Consider the following 21434-nt stretch of genomic DNA (forward strand, 5'->3'; position numbering starts at 1 on the left):
TATTCTCTTGTCTGATTAGCGGTACTTTTATTGTGTTGGAACCAATACTGTCCAGTTGTGCTAAAAAGCCAATTATTAAAAAAAACATTTTTATTTAATTAAATCTGCTGCCTTTTGTACATCAAAATATTCCAACATTTCTTCCATCATTTTCCTTCTGTTTTGAATATATTTAGTTGTAAGTAATAGCAACAGCAAAGACCAAAAAACAAAACCACAACTTTTTTTGTGTCACAAATTAAAAATGTTGCAAAAGAAAAACAAAGAAATAAAAAAGTAAAAATTGCGTGTGTGATCTGTGGGTGACTTATATTCTGGTTCATCACAAAGCCAACACAGAGACGCCCACTCATGCTTACCTGAGGTCAACTTTGATAAGGCTTTGGTTGTGCGGTATGGGTGTGCTTCTCTTCAGCAGGAAGCTAACTAAAGGATAACACTGGAATAAAACCTGTTAGAGAGAGTAAAAGACTTCACTGTGGCGAAACTCAGCTTCAAACACGACTGTGACCCTAAGCACACAGCCAGAGCCATAACAGGATGGCTTGGAGTGAAATGTGTGAATGGCCCAGTCAAAGCTCAGAAGTAAATACAATTGAGAACCTGTGGCAAGGCTTAACAATGTAAGCTCACAGGCCCTGTCTTCCTAGTCAAATTTTGCAAATATGCTTTATCAGATGTTAGAGGTTGGTAGAAGCTTGATCAGTGGAGAACTGAATCTAGATGCCACACTTTTCAGATTCTTATTCACAACAAGCCAGGTGTTCTTGCTCCCCTGCAGCACTAATTTGTCTATGATATAAAATCCAAATAAAACGCAACGCAGAGCGCAATAAGTAGGACAGAATGATAAACATCACACCCATCACTGAGCCTAAGTTATAAAGTTCAGTTGTTTACTTGAGTGGAGTTACTTTACGACATGAATGGCAGTATTACTCTACACCCAAGATAAGAGTTTCAGATAATTTCCTTCTATCTTGTCGATAAGCAAAAACAAGTTCAAATTTTAAGTTTTTATTTCAAGTCGATGTTGAACGGTGTGCCGTTTTCCCGGACAGTGCCTATAGGAGGTTAATTAAATCCATATTTCTCCTCCTATCTGGTTCTGCCAGGCTCTGCTTTGAGCTGAATATTTGCCACTGACTCATTTCACTGCAATCAAAGCTGCGGCGGAGAGCGGCTTTAAAGCGGGCCATTCATTCCGCAGGTGAGGTTTGTGCTGGAATGCGGCTGAAAAGGAGAGTCGGTGCCTCACCTGTCGCTGCCTGGAGCCTACAGAAGCAGGGAGGTGCTCCGAAAAAGGGACAGGAGGCGGAGTTTGCTCCATTTTATCTGGCTGTCCTGAAAGGTTTGCTAGAAACAGGCATATACCTGAGGCAGAGTCATTCCTGCTGCACCTGCTGACAGCTTTGACTTTGCTTTAGCGCGGATTTACTTCAACATGACCAAGTGATCCCACCAGAGGGTTGATTAAAAAACAAAACAAAACCGTTTTTTTCCCCTGCCTGCGTATTAAATCAGTCGACGTCAACAATGAAGAAGGGGCTGCATTTTTTGGGTCGGAAGAACCAATCTCTTTATGACACCAACTTTAAAATTCCGGACAGGGGTGAGTAAAAAAAGGAAACAAGTTTACTCTCATGATCCACTTACTGAAGGTTAAAACGGCCTTTGGACTTGATGTTGACCTGGAGCAGTTTCTGCTCACTGAAGTCACATTTTATAGCAGCTTATAAAACCTAAAAGCGAGTCTTGAAGGACAGCTTTCTCTATTTTGTGTACAAATACTTTATCAGTAATGTTAAAGTTAAATTCATAAAATCAGGCTGAATTTGCTTCCCAGCTTCAAACCTGAACTTTGAATTCTTTATCAAAATTCAACAATTCAAGATTATGGACCTCATGGCTCAAATTGTTTTTATGTTTTAAACAATTGGCATACATTTTGAAATAACAAAAGTGAAAGAAGTACTGAATTTCTTACGTCTGTTACTGTAGTTTAAATATCTACTGCTAAACACTTTGTGAGAACTTTACTGCTATAATTACAAAAACACACACAACAGATGAGTGTGTGTGTGTGTGTGGGTGTGCGTGCGTGTGTGGGCGTGTGTGTGTGGGGGGGGGTGAGTGTGTGTGTGTTGAACCCTATAAAGCCAAAAGTAACGTTTGTGATCCATTTTGATAACTGAGATGCATCTACTTCTATCTTTAAGTACGTACTTCCTAAAAACAACACCTAACATATCTTTATGTAAATAAGTTGCAGTATATTTGTTAATTCATGCAAAAAATAATGAATGGAGGAAATTTTAAAATAGTTATAAATATATAGTAATGAATATTTTAAAACGTTTGCTAATTACTTGACCACACCAACTAACATTAAAACTGCACTTCAGAAAACGTTGCATATACGTTTTAATAAAAATGTAATGTTTGGAGTTTCCTTAACAAATACAGTTGCTTCAAGTGAATGTGTTGCTAAATTAGTTTTGCACATTCATTTATTAAACAAATGCAAGATCCATGGAAGAAATAGCTAATCTTATCAACTATTGTATAGAACTTTGTAGACCTCTATCAAAACTGGCAATTTTCTAAAAAATAATAAAAAAAAACTGTTTCAACTAAACATGTTGCTAAATATGGAAAACCCAGAGAAAAATGTGTAACAGTTTTAAAAACGGTGAAACTTATTGAGAAAATCAGGTGATGTTTAAAAAAGGGTTTTGTTAAAAGAAATTAAAAAATCCAGTACATTTTCTTGGAACAGAAGATCTCATTATTATTCCTGTTATGACGTTTTCACTGCAATGACAGTAATGTTAAAGAAAAAATGATAAAAATCTTTTGGATGACTTCTAATCAGATGCTCAATATCCCCCAAATTCCCATTGACCGGACATACAATTAAGTAACTGAAATCTTGACTGGGACAAAACTCTAGAGTTTATTTTTCCAGATTATCCCTGCCGCCCCATCAGTTCCTGACACCCTGGGAAACTAGCCATACTCACTTATACAAAAAAGCGCTAATGCTTCCTGTATGGTGTTCTAGTTTTGACATATTCTTTTGAAAGTTACCATAGACTAAATAAGTCTGTAGACTAAATAAGGACTTTTATCTGGAATAAACAAAAAAAAAAACAAACAAATTAGTCAATCTTAAATAGCCAGTAATAAAATACTTCAGTGGATTTCCATCTCCAGTTTTCCTCTTGCTTGCCTCTAACATTTGCTGATACTTAAGTAGATCCATAAATGCCACTACCTTGTAAAATGTGCCCTTCATTTCTGACTGCAGCCACCTCTTCCTTTGCATTGAGGAGCTAAAGCTGAACATTTTCATGCTAAACATACCTGTGCTTGATGCAATCTAAGATCTTACTTGTGAATTCAATAGTTTTTCTTTTTCGTGTGTACTACTTAAGTGCAAACTTCCAAAATCTTAGGTAACAATTACAGGAAAGGTTTTCTTCATAAATCTCTTGGATTAAAGTATCAGCAGTGGAGGTGTGGTAGCTCAACACAATAGATGTTTCTTGACTCTTACTTCATGCCTTCTAGAGGTATGAAGTTGTTATGATTTGGCTTCTTCAACCAAGCAGTTTTATCAGAAAGTTTGCTTGACCTTTCAAACTCACTTTGAAGTTTAATAAAATCACTTACTGCCCTGTAATACATCATGTGCCTACATGAGGGTAGGTAGTTAATCTAATTTTCAGAGATCACTGCTGAAATAAAAATTGAAACAATAAGATGTGCTAAACTTGTCCTCAATAACTTTCAACCCACTTAAAAACAGGTTAAGCCACATTTGATCTTATGGAGTTCAGTTCTGCTGAAGATATGTTGAAACAGCTGTTTAAAACTTTTGCACGAAACAAGAAAGATTTTAATTTGCATCATTAACATCACTAACTTGGATTTGAGAACAATCGACAACTAAATGAACAGTTTCTAAGAAAAACAACTAAGTATGTGCTCACAGTTTCATACCAAGTGAAATCCAAGCTAGTGCTTATGAAGTGTTGTTGGATCAAGTGTAAGTCTCTCAATTCAGCCTCTGAGAACAGGAAGCGCAGCATGAATTGCTATGCAAAAGGTGTAACATGAGCGAGAGAACGTTTGTCTATTTAAACCAGGATGGGGCACAATAGGGAAACTAATCATTTGGTTAGACTGGTTTAACACCACAGTGTTTTCATTCCACAGCTGTTCTCACATTCTTCACTGACTTTATCATATTCTTTGGTCTTAAACAGAAGGAAAATCATCAGAATGTTGTGCTTATTGTGTCCCAGATCAGAGGGAAATGTGAGAAGAGACATGGTTCTTTTCTGTGCTTGTAATGTCTTTAGTTGTTCGTTGTTTGCTGAAAGTCTTCCAGCAAAGAGTGGAAAGGACGTACAGGCTAAATGCCTTTCAGTGACAAGGATCTGTCGTCGGTCACTTATTGGGCAAACAATGTGACAAGGAAATGTTTCAGCATTTTTGTCTGCAGCATACTCACTGTTTACATTTTATTTCTTGAAGAATGCTCTGTGTGAACCAATACACCTGAAGACATTTTCTTTTTTGTTCGTGGTTTTACATTTCACTGCTGCCATCGCTCAAACTCTTAGCCCAGGTGCTACAGTGCTTGCTGTGCAAACATTGGTGAGGTAGCACCACTTAAGCAAAACAACTTAGTGATGCAAATCGCGTTAAATCAGTTTCTTTGACATCAGTTTTCCTAACGTCTCACCACAAGCTGTGTCCCTTTCCATACGTTGTTGCTGAACTTTCACTTAGCCATAGCGGCAACATGTTATTAAAAGCAACAGTCTGAGCGTTTTCTCTGTGGCTTATTATGTTGTCAGGTACAACAGACTGGAAAACAAAATAAAGCAAAGAAAAATGCAACAGAAATCCTAAAGTGAGTTCAGTCCACAAGAACAGCTGGACGATGGCTCTGAAGAATATGAAGGCTGCAGCCAGCCTGCTTTCCCTTTCTGAAGGGATAGTCTTATTATGTTGTATAGTCTTGACAGTCAAAACTATACGTTTGACTATCGTATAGTCAAACGATACCTCAGATAGTTAAGTTGACTAATAGCCACTTTTAGGTCACTTTGGTGCCCATTGCTTCTCATTGCCGTCACATGTATGGTTCTTCTGCTACTCCATCTTTTTCTTCTTTATGAGCAAATTATTTAGATTGAAGGTTTGAGCATTAGCAAATGTTATATAAAAATTTCTCTAGATAGTTCCTAAAGCATAGTAATCTAATGCCCCAACAAATCTGTGTATGTCTCATCAGACAGTGTTCAGCTGGTCCTGGAGGAGTCAGAGTCTGCAATCTACGAATCTGGGACTGCCAACGTGAGGGCCAGACCCACCGTTAAGCATCATACTGTGAGTATTTAGGAAAGCTTCATTTCTTTGCATTAATGTTCTGTTTCTGAATCTAAAAAAGCCTCAAACATCTGGTCAGTATTTAGGTACATTTAGCTGGCCTTTGGAAGCTTTATTGCAAGACTGAAAACAGTGGATTTAAATCATTTTGGCAGATTTGACAAATTTTTAAACATTTCTTTCACGATTCCATCAGTTTACATTTAGATTTGTTCAGCGACGATCTTTCAGTGGAGCTGCAGACTGACTGTCCTTGTTGATATTGCAAGTAGATGTGATAAGGATCATTCCTTATCTTGCTATGGAAGACATTGAATTGGTACTGAAATACATTGCAGGTCAATGTTAAAGCTGCAGTATTAAAGATGCTAGTGGCATATTTTTATTTCACAAACAAATTTACACTGACAATAAAAACGGCTTGGTGCAAACTTTTGGATTCCACAAAATCCAATATTTTTTTAAATTACATGAAGGGGGGAAAACCTGCTTATCTGTTTTGAGTAGATTTGAATTGATTACATCACAAGAGACTTAAGAGTTGGACTGATTGAATGACATTAGGAAGTAAAATGTTAGCTTTGAGAGATATTGACAGATCCTCTGTCATTGGATCTGATTTTTTTTGCAAAGATTTCAGCAGTAAATGTTTGAGTCTGACTCTAATAATCCTCAAGTCTTGATGGATGACAAAGAAAGCTGGAGCTGAAGCAAACAGGAACTGTAGCAGACAAATTTAATTACATTCCTGTTTGCATAGTTCCATCTGGTTCAGTGTGTGCATATGTCATGCGGCAAAATGAGTAAATGTTTTTTGCTTCTGCTCACTTTCAATATTTGTGTGGTTTCCAAGATGTTGCACTGCTTCAACTTAAACAAGCAACTTCTGTCTGTCTGTCTGTCTGACTGACAGGCTACTAGTGAGTCTATAAATATATTCCTAGAAATTGATGGGTTATTCTATGCCTTGTGTGATGTCACCAGAGACAGGCTTGTGGACGTCTGTCTTATCAAGGGAAGAGTTGCTCACCATTAAATAATCTTTACAAGAAAATAGCAAAAATAAACACAAAAACTGACTGTGACATTTTGTTCTGTTAGTAACAAAGTTCAAACTTGGCTGATTTAAGCTTGACTAGTAGCTTTAATTATGATTTGGAATCAAATTAATATTTAATAATTAAGGTAACTGAAAAACATAAAGGTAGATGAACTCATGAGAATTTATTCAATTTGCCTTATATTCCGTTACATTGATATAAAGTTACTAATTGGTTGTCAGATTGTACTTTAAAATACTGAGTACTTAATAATTTTGTGTAATGAAAAAAAAATGCTAAAAAGTCGTCTGACTTGGCAACATTATAACGTAACTACAGGATCGCTAAGGGTTTCTTTTGTTTATTGTTATTGTTTAGCAAGTTTAGCCATCCCATCATATTGTAGCGCAGGACCAACTCACCGCTTATGCACAAGAGGGCATATTTTTAACAATCTTGGAGACATTAATCTCAATTTACGTGTACATTAGCGGCTGACAGGCCTCCTATTATCTCGTCATGGAGCAAATGAAGGACTCATCTGCACTCGGTTCACACACCTCGCCCTTTTGTTTGGGAGTGTTTCTCAGGCATGTGAACGTGGCACACCCTGCAGCACATGGGCAGGTCAGCTCTGAGCGCTGCGACAGCTGAAAGTGACTCATAGAGCACCGAGCGAGAAGACTAAATCAAACTGGATCGGACACACCCTCCAATGACCAGACACGCTTTATGCTCTTTGAAGAACGTCTGTGAGAGAGGAATTATTAGCAAAGAGAGAGTAATGCAGGGTGTGATATTAAGAAGATGTAAAACGTCTTTGACAGCATTGGTAGATGGATTAATTTTCACATGCAGGGGACCAGATACATTCAAAAACTGCATAAAATTGTCTAATTTTGCATTTTATTACATGTAAAAAAAGAAAAGCAACAAATATTCCCACTAAAGCATAATTTAAAAAGTTGATTAATAATGTTTTTTATTAAATGTATTTTTTTTTTAAATACAGAGCAAAAAAAAAAAAAAAATCTAAACTTAGTTGTAATTTCAAAGTGCTTACTTTACAGAATAGGACATGTTTTTGCTCTTTCACTTTTCAATATGAGTGAAACAAGATGATATTAATTGGTTACTTATTCTTTCTGCTCAGATTTCTAACAGGCATGCTGCTTATAGCTGTTCAATTGTAAATTTAAAACACTGCTGCCTTAGTGAGAGTAAGTAGCTCACTAATTTAGCATTTTTAATGAATAAAAAGAAAGCATGTGAATCAAAATCTAATGAATAAGATAATTAAATGACATTGATAATCAAAAGCTGTGATTAATTTATAATAGGACTTTAAATAAAGTATATCTGAATAAAAATGTCTAGTTACTTTTTAAATGTTTCAAGAGTCTCAAGGAAAAGTAAAAACAAAGGAAAGCTCATTCCACAGCTGAGCTGCAATTGTCTGAAAAAAATGATCTCATCGGGTGTTGCTGCCGCTGCTTGGGACTAGGAGAAGATTTTTTACTTGAAGACCAGAAAGCTCAAGTTGGAGTATTTAACTTTAATGATTGTGTAAAATACTGTGAAGACCAGAATTACTCATACCCCCTGATGTTACTGTCATCATTTTAACAATATTTTTGTAGACCGAAGAAACTTGTTTCTGACAGAAAATGAGGTGGGTGTCTCTCATAAAATAATAAAGCCATCTAAAAGACGTTTCAATTTTGAAAGATATGGCTTTTTAAAAATTATTTACACTTCATTTAAAATATTGCATGTAAAACAAATAAATACCTCTCTCAGTAATCAGGGAAAACATTTATTTGCATTCTAGCAATCAAATCCATCTTGTATTTGCTGACCAGATTTTTGCATGTTTCCTCTGGTATTTTAATATTTTATCTTCAGCTCCAAATGTTTGAGGTTGCAAGCGCTTCTTTCCATCACTTTAATCTTTAACTCTCAGACTCAAACTGGAACTCTTTTTAAGCCATTCCAAAGCTTGCAGTTTGAGGAAACATGTGGCTCAAATAAATAAAAAATACCTTGAACATAAATCTGCCAGGTTTGCAAATAATTTTAGGTTTTTTCCTAAGAAGCAGATGGACCATGAAAAAGCCCTGAAAGTTAGAGAGGGCTTTAAAATATATTCTAAAATAAGTGGGCAGTCTATACAAACACATTCCAATAAGTAATTATGTTGTTTGCTCGAGTTTTTGAGGTAATGAGAGAGATTGCGGAGTCTTTTTGTTGACGCATGATGTGAAACATGCATTACAGTGATCAAGAAGAAAGAAAATTTAAACTTGAATAACGACCTCAATTCCTGCTATGACATCAACCTTCTGGGTTGCATCTTTTTTTTTTCAAATGACAAAACATGTTTGAACCAGTTTTCTTGAGTGAAACAGAGAGAGAAAAGTGTAGAGCCTGCTGTTCAGCAGGCTCTTTCAGCCTGCTGAACAGCAGTCCACAGCAATAGGTGGGGCCCGGGGCAATCAGCATGTTACTCATGTTTCACATCGATCACTCCTGCACTTTCTCTGGCATTTAATAGCATATTGATTATTATAGGTAGATTATTGTTTTCCAAATTCACCTTTCCACTAATTGGAAAGCTGAATTTATTGGCAGGACTTGGTATTTTAGGATGAATACTTAAGTGCTCATGTTTTTGCAATTGAAAATATTTCCAAAGCTATAAATTTGTCATTCTTGTTTGTTAGGGAATTATTGTCATTCTTGTCTGTTGCCATATTTCACTCATCTAACAATGAGGCCGCAACATATGGGAGATTATTGTCAATGCAACTACCCACTTCTGTCTTTAAGTAGTATAATAAAAAACAAAAAATGTTTGCAGCTTTGAAACTTTAACTGTTTAAGACCTTGGTAAAATGATAACCGACCCAGACCTATTCACATCTAATCCATACAAGCAAAACTTCATATAAAATGTTTTTGCAACGAGAGATGATTTTGCAATCTGCAAGGAGATGACTTTCGCCGAGACTCAGTAAAAAAAAAAAAACATACCAAGTGATGCTGGAGTGATTTGCAGCAGTAGATCTTGAGGATCTCTCTTGTGTCAACACAGTCTGTGTTTGTTTTTGGTGGTTTTGGTTCCGTGATGTGAGCATCACTCCTCTCTGCATCAGCTTTTTCACCTAACTCATACAAACAGACACAAACACACACGTATCTGTGAGTTTCCTAACCAGGCATTCTTTGACAACAGGCAGTGTTTGAATTATAGGTGGATCCTCTGATTCAGCCAATGTTCCTCATAAGCAAAGAATGTGAAACTATGGCGTTCCACCTATGACTGCATTATGACAATCCCGTAAGAAAAGGCCATGCATTTTTGCACTAGGGAGTGCAGTATTCCCCGCATAAATTGCAAAACAGACAATTGTTGGATGCCATGCAATGTGTGAAAGCTCATAAAAATCACATGGTTGACAATTTTATGGCGCTTATGCCAATAATGCATCATATTTTAACTGCTGCAACAATCAGGCCACGTAATAATTAAAAACTGGTTTGTTCACCTTTAACAACGAAGACTTGCCAACAAACAAGTAAAGAAAAATTTGCCTGCAGAACAGAATGTACGGTTTCTACACTTAATCTGTTCTTGTGCTGTGTCTGCTTCTTATGACAGTAAGTTCAATAATCTTGTGATTGGATTTTTTTCTCTGCAGTTCTCGTTTGAAACCTTCCAAGGACTTGCTGTCCCAACTCCGAAAGTCCCTGAACTTCCCCCTGCCAATGGCCCAATAGTCAATGGGACAGGTGAGCATCTAAATAATACCTTCTACGTACTTAAGGTTTAAACTACCAAACTACCAAAGTAAATAGGGCCGTTTTTTAGTCATTGTTATACCAGGTAAATTTGTGGCTCCTCTACTTAGATTCAGGTGATGGATCACAGGGATAAGAATAAAGGAAACATCCATGTCGTGTAAATGTTTGTCCAGGCAGTTGCTCAATACCTCCCTTGAAAATGGTCATAAAAGATGGAGAGCAAATTTACACAACGGGAGTGTTTTTCTACCTTTCAGATTACTTTCCGGTTTATAAATGTTAAATAAAATTTAAGTTTTCTGCATGTCAATGTGAAATTTATCTCAGATTTTCATATTTTTACAGATATCGCTTTTTTTCTTTTTAAACCTTACAAAGTTGTGCAAAACCACAAAAATAAATGTTTTATTGATAGACCAACATAAAGTAATTTGTTTTACAAATAAATATCTGTCTTCAGTTCTCATTACTTGATAGAAATGTTTTTGTTGCAATTGCAGCTTCAGGTCGATTGAGGTACGTCTGCCGGTCTTTTGGATCTAAAGACTAAAATCATTGCAAATTCTTTTGAAAAATAGTCTGACACATGAACATGCCTAGGTCTAAACCAGGGGTGTCAAACTCCAGTCCTGGAGGGCCGCAGTCCTGCAACTTTTAGATGTGCCTCTGCTGCTCCACACCTGAATAGAATAATTAGGTCATTAAGGCTCTGGAGAACTGATCTACACTAGGAGGAGGTAATTAAGCCATTTCATTCCAGTGTTTTGTACCTGTGGCACATTTAAAAACTGTAGGACAGTGGCCCTCGAGGACTGGAGTTTGAGACCCTGGAAACCGTTTATTATAGTTTTGGCTGAATATTTAGAGTCATTATACTGCTGGATAGCCAACATTCACTGTAGTCTCAACCTTGCTTCTACAAGGTTTTCTTCCAGGAATGCCTTGTACTTATCTCTATGCATTTCCCATCCCAGAAAGAGCATTAATCAGGTGACTTACCATTTCTTGGCAGATTTGAAACTGTACTATGCAGTTCCAATTTTTAGTGGACTGACTGAACAATGTTTGATTGCATGTTCAAAGTTTGGGACATTGTTTTATATGTAGCCTCATTTTAAGTTTCATCTTCAAGGTGCTGATTATTGATTCATGTTTCCTAGCAAGCCTCTGAGACCTTCGCAGAACAGCTATATTTATACTGAGAATAAATTAGACTATTTGTTGACTGAGATGATTTCTGAAGGCACCTGGTTTCATAGTATTTTACTTATGGGAATCAAGAGTTAAGAATGTTAAATACAGATAAAGGTACATGCAAATCCATATTCTCATCAACAAGCGTCCGTCCCACAGGGCTCAGAACTAGGCCCAGTTCTCTTCATGATGTAACAACTTACCTAGGAATGTTCACCCAATATGTAGCATTCTCCATGGCCTTGTTCCTCCCTCTCTGTTGGACTAAGTTAATTTCAACGCAGCTGTGAACTCAATTACACGAGGAGCAGATAGAGGAGACTGTATTTGGTCAGACAGTTTTTCCATGTTTTAAGGCTTTACATAAGTAACAATTTATACTACCATCTTTACTTACATACCTTCAAACACAATGGAAAGGAATTGCTTTGAGAATAAAAGCCTCTATATTCTCTTTTCAGAGTTAATCGCTCTATGTTTTTTGCTCTTATTTCTTGTCTTTTACAGGTGCTGGACAACATTCCTCCACTGGATCTGTTGTATCCGTGCCAGGCCACATTGAAGAGAAGATCTTTGTTCCTCCTCCTCCTCCTTCAGCGGCCCCTCCACCCCCTCCCGTGAATTTCATCCCTCCTCCACCAGACTTCATGGGTGACCTAAACAGCCTAGATCCTGTGGCCCTCCAGCCTCCATCCATGCCTGCTCCAAAACCACCATCTATGGTGGAGGAGGATTTGTCCCTTTTGAAACCACCATCAATGGCGCCTCCAAAACCTCCATCTACCTGTTCTTCTGGATCTGGGTCAGCAGCACCTGTCTCTGTTCCACCGCCAACCCAAGTGCCAGAACGTCCAAAATTTGCCCCTCCGCAACCACCTACTGAAAAGCACCAGAAGAGTTATAAGGTCCCACCTCCAAAACCTATCAGATCATCTTCGGTGTCCACTGCTGAGCCCCCAGCACAGCCTCCCCAAGTGCCCACCTCCACACTGTCCACCTTCAATTCCCAGAACAAAGCAAAGGTGATTGATCCTCCAAAGCACACTGTGCTTTGGAATGGGAAGGATAGTCAGAAGCAAACACAGCAGCAGATGTTAGTCTTACAAGAATCAGTGTATGATCCTCCAAAGCGCACAGTGCTTTGGAATGGGAAGGATAATCAGTCGGCAACACAGCAGCAGGTGTTAGTCTTGCAAGAATCAGGGTCAGCTAACTCTGCTCCTTCTGTGATGGAGGTGGATGGAAAAGCCCTTCAAGCTCCTCAGGTACCTAAACCAGAGCCCAAACCTGTACAACAACCCAAAGGGGCTTTAGAAATTAAACAACCTGAATTACCTGAAGTTCCCAAAGAACCTAAAATAGAGGCAAAGACAGAGATTAAAACAAAGTCTCCAACAGAGGCTAAAGCAGACACTGTTCCAGCTCAGTCAGAGATAACTAAACCCCTCCAGCCTCCACCATTGCAGAGAACGACTAATGTCCAGATCAATTCAGAGTCCAAGAGCACACTGGAAGTATCTCCAGGTCAAAGCCGCAGTTTCAGCCCTCTATTGGATCGTAAACTGGACAGCCTGAAGGCTAATGAACCCAAACACTCTTCAGCCTCACCGTTCGCTCTCCTGAAGGCAGCTAAGGAAAGAGAGAAAAATAAAAACACTCAATCTTTGTCCCGCGAAAGCAGCACCACGAGAAATGAACCAACAAGTCCTAATTCCTTCATACCAAGATCAACGTCTTCAGTTCTACCAAGTGAAAATAGACTACAGGAGAATGCAACTCTTAGGCCTGCAGAAACTAAAACAACGATTCAGGCTACAGAAACACCCATGGGTTCGACTGCACTGGCCAAAGATCAGAAACTCTCAACTGATCCAGTTTTGAGTAAATTCACATCACTTTCATCTCCAGCTGTAAGCAACCTGACTGAGCAGAAGCAAAGAGCAGAAGAAAAGCAATTAAAATCTCATGATGTACAGAATGATACTCCTAAACAGGATATGAATTTGCCATTTCTGCCCCCACCACCAGAGTTTGGTGACTTTGATCAAATACCAGAGCAACCCCCCTCCATTTGTCCACCAAATCCCCCCACAAAAAAAGCACCAACACCACCTAAAGTTTCAGCTCAAGCTCCACCTCCTGCCCCAGCTCAAGTGAAAGCTCAGACCCCAGCTCAAGTGAAAGCTCAGACCCCAGCTCAAGTTCCTGCCCCAACTCCAGCTAAAGCCCCAGCCAAAGCTCAAGCTCTAGCTCCTTCACCGCCAAAACTCCCACCTTCTGACATACAAGTCAAACCAAAGCCACAAGTCCAGACTAAATCCAATCCAGCCTCTACTCAAGTACCATCCAATCTTTCACAAAACCAGGCCACCCTCCTTAGTATTTTACAGAAAAAGATGTTGGTAATGGACCAAAAAATGGCCCCAGTTAATGACTCGGAGCACAATTCTGATGACTGGAGTACTGGCTTTTCTGACGAAGACAACAAGGTGCCAGCAGTGCCACAACCTAAACAGGGGACCAAAAACCCACCTACCCCCACCAACAAAACAGCATCTTTTAACATGAAAGAGTTGGAAACCAAAGTTATCAACAAATACCAGAGTACACAAGTGAAGAGTCCCACCAAGTGAGTACATCAGGGATACCTAGGGGGAGATCATATCTTTATGAGCAAATCCAGCCTTTAATCACTGCAATCACCCATCATGTTTTCTTCTCCACAGAAATGGGATACGTTCAAGACACCAGTATGGGATGACTTTCACCATCAGGCCTGGATCTAAACAACCCATAACTCTTGCTAGTAAAGAGGATTCCTAAAGGTCTTTGAATGTAGAACGAACCTACTGTACATAAAATAGCATATGCCAAAGCCCTAACACGGATATTTTGTGGGATTTCTTCCTGTGTCTGCAACACCTGATACTGCACAAACTGAGTTCTGGTGAAAATAAAAAAATACATTAAAAAAAACAAAAAACTTGTCACCAAAGTCCCCTTTGAACATGCCCACCCTGACTGTTTATGTCAGAAATCTCTCCAACAATTGAGCAGTTTTTCTACATCTGACTGTTTTCATTAAACATGATATATTGCTGGAAGCAATTACCCTAGTACTGCTTCAGCCAGGCTCAGGATTTTCTTTTACATTTTAATGTTGTCCATCACCATCTATGGGTGCAGCATAGGTGTTACACCTCTTTTGATTTGAATGAGGTGTCAGTTCAGATTTTTTTTTTAGAAACAGAGAAAGAAAATCTTAGTTTAAAAAATATTCATCGTCATGTATCTAGGGCCTAAATAATATGTGATTTTACGTTAGCAGTAATTTGTGCAATTTTTCAGTTAGCTATGAAGTTACAAGTGCTTTCATTAATTAGGAAGTTCATGCTGTCAAGTGTCAAGATGATTGTTCCATTTTTAAAATGCAATGTTTTCTTTCTAAAAGTCTCATAGTAATATGGATATTTTAAATGTAATGTGTTTAATCCTATGTTTTATTTAGAGATGCACAAATCAATCTGCCAATTTTCCTTGATTGGCTCTGATTGATTGCTAATAAAAAACATTTTCCTGTCCCTCTAAAGTAAAAGACCAAAAACATTGGCTTTGACACACTTTTCAAACTTAATACACATCAGGTAGTTTGAGAAAATATGATGCGGTGCATACATGGGTATAACATTGTAAATTTGGGTGATAATATTGCAAGATCAAAGAACCTGCAGTATGTTCTTTTGTCTTTTATGCGTTATGATAAATCAGTCCAATTTAGACCCGACAAGTCAAAAAAATTGGTATCTGGCAGGAAAAGCCGTGCATCTTTTTTTATGAAAATTTATATGGGTTATTGTCTTTATTTATGTAAATTATATGGTTGATAAAAAATTCTGTTCTCTCATATATTGGATGTAAATTATAATGTTGTATAAAATAAGTGTATAAGCTGGAATTACACACACTAACCATTCTGTTCACCCTGTTACATGTACATAAGTCCACCAGAACAAAGCACTGTAAACTTAGGTAACCAGTTCCATGTAGTTTTTATATTTATTGATTTTAGAAATATTGTGCTAACTATAGTTATTCTATGATTAATTATTGATTTTGGTTACATTTACACTACTACCACTGTACATAGTAAGCTTAAAGTAGATGTTTTTGTGTAAATTATAAACATTTATCAACATTTCTTTGTTTTTATTGTTTTTGTTCTGTTTGGGAATATTTAACAATATAATCTATTGAATTGATATATACTGGTAAATATTTTTCAATATATTTATATATCAATTCATTTAGGATAAACAGCTCTTAATAGGTCTTTCATTGCTTAAATTACAGATACAAACCTGAAAAGTTGTCATAAGCAAGGAGAAGATCAAAACTAAGATGTTTTACCAGCTGTCAATAATGTTAAAAATAAAAAACAAGCTGTAGTCATTGCATTATCATGCAAGGAAACACCAAGACCTTCTTCCTGGCTTTGATTAGTTATTTCTGACAGAGATGAACTTCTGTATGATAACAGGGAGGAAGCAGTGGAGCTCAGGTTTTTCACATATCTGTATTATACTATGCTGTCACAACATAGTGAAAGTTTTAAGAAATATTTTAAGAAATATGTAAAAAAAAAAAAAAAAACATTTTTAGAAAAGTTGCATACCTTCAGTCTGAACATTTCAACAAATAAAAAAAATTTCATAACAGCTTTAGGTTTTATTTAATGTAAAAGTCTAGGGTGCAAATATGGAGATGCTACACAACATGAACCAGTACGACCAGACAGAGAAGAAGATCCTTACACAAAATAATGTGCACATATCTGTGAGTTGGACATTTCAATTCACTTCTCCTAAATAAGATGTTATATTCAACCATCAATGAGTGTCCGGCTCCAGTCCTCAAGATCTGGTGTCCTGCCAGGATGTCAAAGCTCTACAGAGGCCTGTAGACGAGCTGTCTTCATTCAGTTGTGTTGAACCAGGGAAATAAGAACAAGCAGGACACCAGCCTCCAAAGACTGACGTTGGACACCACTTGTCTGGACACACTGTGATATGCCACATGTGACCATGTAGGTCTAAGATGAGGACTCAGTATTTGGAGCGATGGTGTGGTGAAGCACGAGGTGATCCCAGCCTACAGTCGTGAGCCTGTTGGAATCACCATGAAGCCAACACACACCTTTAGCAAAGTCCTGGTGTCGCCGATCTCTGAATCTGTAGAAAAAATAAAGCAGTTTGTTTATTGTCTGATGCAGAACACAAGAGGTGCTAAGTGAACTGAAAAGACTCACATTTCTTGCAGTTCAGAGTTTATAACAGCAAGGGAGCAGTCGTCACTAACAGAGGCTAGCAAAGGGACACTAGGGTGGATAAAAAAAACAACCTGTTGATTTATAAGGAGAAGAGGGGAAAGGAAACACCAAAAAGTACATTTTGGCCCATTAAATCTTTACCTATTTGTGGAGAAGGCCAGGCTGTTAACTCTGCGGCTGTGTATTTTTTTCACCCGTGCCGGTTCTGATCCCAGGAAATCTTTGACAGACACATTGCCCATCTCATCGCCTGAAAGAAAACGAGAATGATAATGTGAAGAAGCAAGACAAAAAAGAAAAAAAAAGGGGGAGGGAAGGAGAATTGAGCTTCTGTCAGTCATTAATCTGCTGATGGACCTTACCAAACGCAATAGTGCTTCTCTGGTGGGGGTGCCAAACAGCAGTGGTGGGAGAGCAACTGGGAAACTCAACATCTGCAACAAACCACAAAAGTAAAGAGTATCACCTTTCACTGTAAAGCTGACTTATCAAGAAAGTAGTCCAGTTTAAGACATCATGCTACAGTAGCCTGCTTACCTATTCTTGAGGCTGGTTTATCTGGCTTCCTCTTGTCCCACATCAACACACGACCATCCTGAGAGAAAGGAAACAACACTGAAAACTCTATTATTATTATTACTATCTATTAACCTGCAGGACATTTTTCCCCCGTTGTGTGTCAGAATCTGCAGGTTGGGTTAAATAACTATGATTTCTCCTTAACACATTACTATAAATAAAACCACAACATTGAAAGGAATCCTACTTGGCCACAGGAGACAAAGAGAGACTCATCTGTAGGACTGCAGGCAACACAGTTAACAGGCTCTGTGTGAACTGCAAGGAGAAAAATAAAGAAGGTCTAGACGTTTGTTGTATTCAAACTACATTCAAGATGAATTCACTTTTAAACAGTTGATGAAATTTACTACAACCATGCCAACTTGTTGTCTGAATAAAAAACAATTTGGTTTCAACTTGCTATTGAGGGTTTTTTTTTTTTGATGAAATGGATTTTTTTAGATGTTCTCTTACCATTGTAGGTGGTGACAACTGTTTCCTGACTGAGGTCCCAGACTTTAATTCTGTTTAAAAGATATAGGAATAAAATGGATGTACAGAGAACACAAAAAAGAGGAAAGGAAAAAAGTTAAGTTGATAAAAAGGCAAATTAAAGTTTTGTTTTCTGATAATCATTCTTTTTTTTTGACGTCTGTCAAATTTTAAATAAAAAACAAATACATTTGCGGGGAAAGTAGTCCATGACTAAAGTGGAGCCAAAATGCTAACTTGCTTTTCAAATAAAAAATTTAAAATCTCAGAAGTACAGGTTGCTTCTCCCTTTTATCTCACACCACTAAATAAAATGTAGTAAAACAAAATTCCCCTTCATTGTCACCCAGTTTGTAAATAGTGTGTAATTTAATCTCAGTCTAAACTCAGCTGTTGTGTGAAGGCCTCAGATGTTTGTTAGGAAACATTAGTGAACAAACAGAATCATGAAGACCAAGGAACACATCAGAAAGATCAGGAATAAAGTAGAGGAGGAATTTAGAGAATGGTTAGTTTATTGATACACTCCAAACACTGAACATCTTAGGGAGTACTGTTCATACCATTAGCTGAAAAAATGGGAAGAGTAAAGAACAAGTGCAAACCTAACATACAGATGGCCTTCCACTTAATATATTAATCACAAAAAGACTAAATAAGTCTATGGTAACATTGGCACTGCAAATTCACAGCTCAGGTGTGGAAAAAAATCAGCTGACAGGATAACTATCAAGTTGTGCACTTTAAAAATCTCATATACTATGATTTTCATATGATAGGATATGAAAATGGAAGTTCAGAAACACTCATCAAATATGACTGAGGTATTTTGGAAATAGGAACAGGCAAAAATATAATTTCTCTAGACGTACAAAACTAGTTGTGACATACCCCAAAACCTTCCAGCTGCTATGGTGGGTCTACAATGTATTGATGAAGCTGAATACAAATAAGTCAAACATCAAATGTTTGATTTCTAATTTATATAAAAAAAAAACATCTAGAGATTACTTCTACTTCAGAATTTTGCTGCACTTAGTATTGGTCTATCACGTAAAGTCTGTTCAAGTTTTTACATGACAAAATGTTAAAAGCTCATAAACATATTTATGTATTTATCTATGACATATGCATCGCTCTATGTGTGAACTACTCTCTAACCTGCAGTCCATGCTGCCAGTGACAGCACTGCTCGCTCCAGTAATGGGGCTCACAGTGGTGACAATGTGGTCATGCTCATATTTGGTGAAGCGATTCATCAACAGGCGCTCATCCTCTGCCAGTTCCCAGAGCTCCAGGGCACCTGCACAGAACAAATAACCAAAAGAAATCCATTTTCATCCCAGTCTGAAGTCACTGCGGTTCAGCCAGGTTCTGTGAAGTTAGGCCTTACCCGAATCTGAGGCTACAGCCACTCCCTTTTCAGCCACCCACTGGAGATCTGTCACCCCAGCCTCAGTCTGCACACCAGCTTTGCAGAACCCCTCGCTGGGGGCTTGCTCCGTTTCGCTGTAGATCCAAACGGATCCTTGCCAGTTTCTGCCAGAGAGGCTGGAGGCTCCCAGCAGCAGCGTGCCATCTGTAGAGAAAAGCAAACAACAAATATATTGAAAAAGATCTTTCCGTTCCACATTATGTGAACACAAATGTTCTTGAAAACTGTTGGCACATTGTAGTTCATCATAATTTATCATATGGAAGTAGCAAAACTGCCGAACTGTAGACATGACGACCCAGCAAAACCACGTGTTTTCCTCCAGCGATTCCGGCTAGCTGCTTCTTACCTGCTCGGTACTGAGCCGCGCACAGGTGCTTCTCCATACAGGCAGGGGCGTTGGGAGGTATTTTCCACGGGTTTTCCTTAATCATGTTGGTGTCCACTGTACTTTTCATCCAAACTGCAGCCAAGGAGATGCTTTTACTTCGAAAGCAGCTTCTGCAGCAGCTAGCTAGCGCCGATATAAAGACGCCGCTCCTTCCGTCTCTGGTCTGCTTAAGGCGCCGATATAAATCAGTTTGGTCAAAAGCGATAATAATGGCCCCGCTTTATAAAATACGGAGCTTAAAATTATCGTTTTCAAAATGAATGAAAATCTGGACAAACATAAAACCAGCGAACACAAACTTCCTGCTTCCTCTACGTTTCTTCTTGTTGGATTTTTTGGAACTATTTACGGGGTACTGCCATCTCCTGGTCGAATAAAATAAAATAAAATGTATGCATTTGGGATTTACTCTTAATTTAAATTGATTATTTAAAATAACGCAAAACAGAATAAAATAAAAATAAAGAGGGGAGATAAATAATTTCTGTATTTCTGGAAATCCACTCTTGATTTTATGCACCCAATTAAGCATTTGTTTTGTCTTAAAATTGTTTCAGATTTATGAAACTTGACTTTTTTTCATTCAAAAACTTTGACTGCCTTAGACTCTAAATTTAGCACATTGCCCAAAAGTAAAGACATGAAGCAAAAGCTTTTCGGTAAAACATTAGAAACTTTTTTCTGACAGTCATAATCATCACCGTTTTAGCTTTCAAGGAATGCTGTCTAAGGATAAACTTGCATTTTTTACATTTTAAAGTTCAATATACTTTCAAAGGACAAACTTAGAACTATTTTTTTTACCCCAAAACAATATCTGCAAAGTTATTCAAGAAGGCAAATGTTGGGTGTTTTTAGTCCTGGCTTTCTGACATATTTTAATTTTGCGGGGCTTTAAAAATAAAATAAAAATATTCTTGCATAACAAAAAAACCTCTCTGTGCATTCCCCTCTGCTAAAAGAATTTATATTCCTGTAAACACCCTAGCTCACAGATGGCAATATGATACAATTTTAAAGCTTTGTATTTTTCTGTGGGTCATACATGCTTTAATAGGAATAATAAATAAATACTGTTTAACTCATAATCATCATCCTGAAGCAATTAAAACAAAATTTACTGAATATTTAATGCTAATATTATGTATTGTACTTGCAGAACTTTAATATATAAGGAGGAGGTTTTTATGCTAGTCATGGTAACATTCAGAAAGAGGATAAACACTTTAAGAAACTATTATCCAAACAATAAAGGAATCGATAAATACAACTAATGTGTGTAGCTTTGACACACCAGCTATCATGTATAATTATTCACAAGTGAGACAAGGAAAATGCAATTGTAAATTCTTACTAGAAATGATCTTATCACAATCAAGCACATGCTCATCTAACAAAATAATATTTATGAGATGCATTTCACTCCTCTCCGTCTTATACACCCTCCAATTTTTTAAACACTCCACTCCACTGCACTTGATAATGTTGTACAGGTTTAACCCTTGTTGCCAATCAGTGTTCAGGCACTGCTGAGACATAGCCCAAAAGGAAGGATGGAGGTGTTAGAATTTCTAAACAGGAAACAATATTAGACGACTAAAAATGGAGAAAACGTAGTAAGAAAAATTTACTGCTCAGACAGGAGAACAATTTTTTAATAAGACAACTTTGATGCACCCCACAAGTAGAAGAAGACAGGTATTATTGAAAGAATGTCCAAAACGCCACTTAGCTTTTGCTGCAAGTTATTAATGAGACAAACAACAAAGACGCAGATAGGAACAACGT

General features: G+C 37.6%; 2 protein-coding genes across 2 annotated transcripts; one reads left to right on the forward strand and one right to left on the reverse strand.

Annotated features, from left to right (window-relative positions):
- Positions 1–1213: 1213 nt before the first annotated feature.
- Positions 1214–15639, forward strand: LOC114135382 (uncharacterized protein C6orf132 homolog). The gene is made up of 5 exons (XM_028002639.1): positions 1214–1612; positions 5309–5403; positions 10145–10235; positions 11949–14070; positions 14168–15639. The coding sequence occupies exons 1-5, from the start codon at positions 1537–1539 to the stop codon at positions 14262–14264; spliced, it is 2481 nt and encodes an 826-aa protein (XP_027858440.1). The 5' UTR covers positions 1214–1536; the 3' UTR covers positions 14265–15639.
- Positions 15640–16146: 507 nt separating this feature from the next.
- wdr77 (WD repeat domain 77) lies at positions 16147–19984 on the reverse strand. Its single transcript, XM_028002640.1, has 10 exons — positions 19605–19984; positions 19214–19399; positions 18982–19123; positions 17803–17852; positions 17534–17604; positions 17305–17362; positions 17130–17201; positions 16909–17017; positions 16747–16815; positions 16147–16669 (listed from the first exon to the last, which is right to left on the reverse strand). Exons 1-10 carry the CDS (start codon positions 19711–19713, stop codon positions 16531–16533), a joined length of 1005 nt encoding a protein of 334 aa, XP_027858441.1. The 5' UTR covers positions 19714–19984; the 3' UTR covers positions 16147–16530.
- Positions 19985–21434: the final 1450 nt, after the last annotated feature.

The sequence above is a fragment of the Xiphophorus couchianus genome, chromosome 20 (assembly GCF_001444195.1).
Source record: "Xiphophorus couchianus chromosome 20, X_couchianus-1.0, whole genome shotgun sequence".
Lineage (NCBI taxonomy): Eukaryota > Metazoa > Chordata > Actinopteri > Cyprinodontiformes > Poeciliidae > Xiphophorus > Xiphophorus couchianus.

Coding starts and splice junctions, on each gene's coding strand:
- wdr77 (XM_028002640.1), bottom strand. CDS start 19,713: ATGAAAAGTACAGTGGACACCAACATGATTAAGGAAAACCCGTGGAAA. Junction 17,853..18,981: donor ACTGGCAGCATGGACTGCAG/GTTAGAGAGTAG, acceptor TCTTTTAAACAG/AATTAAAGTCTGGGACCTCA. Junction 17,018..17,129: donor GAGAAGCACTATTGCGTTTG/GTAAGGTCCATC, acceptor GTTTTCTTTCAG/GCGATGAGATGGGCAATGTG.
- LOC114135382 (XM_028002639.1), top strand. CDS start 1,537: ATGAAGAAGGGGCTGCATTTTTTGGGTCGGAAGAACCAATCTCTTTAT. Junction 1,613..5,308: donor CTTTAAAATTCCGGACAGGG/GTGAGTAAAAAA, acceptor ATGTCTCATCAG/ACAGTGTTCAGCTGGTCCTG. Junction 5,404..10,144: donor CCACCGTTAAGCATCATACT/GTGAGTATTTAG, acceptor TTTTCTCTGCAG/TTCTCGTTTGAAACCTTCCA.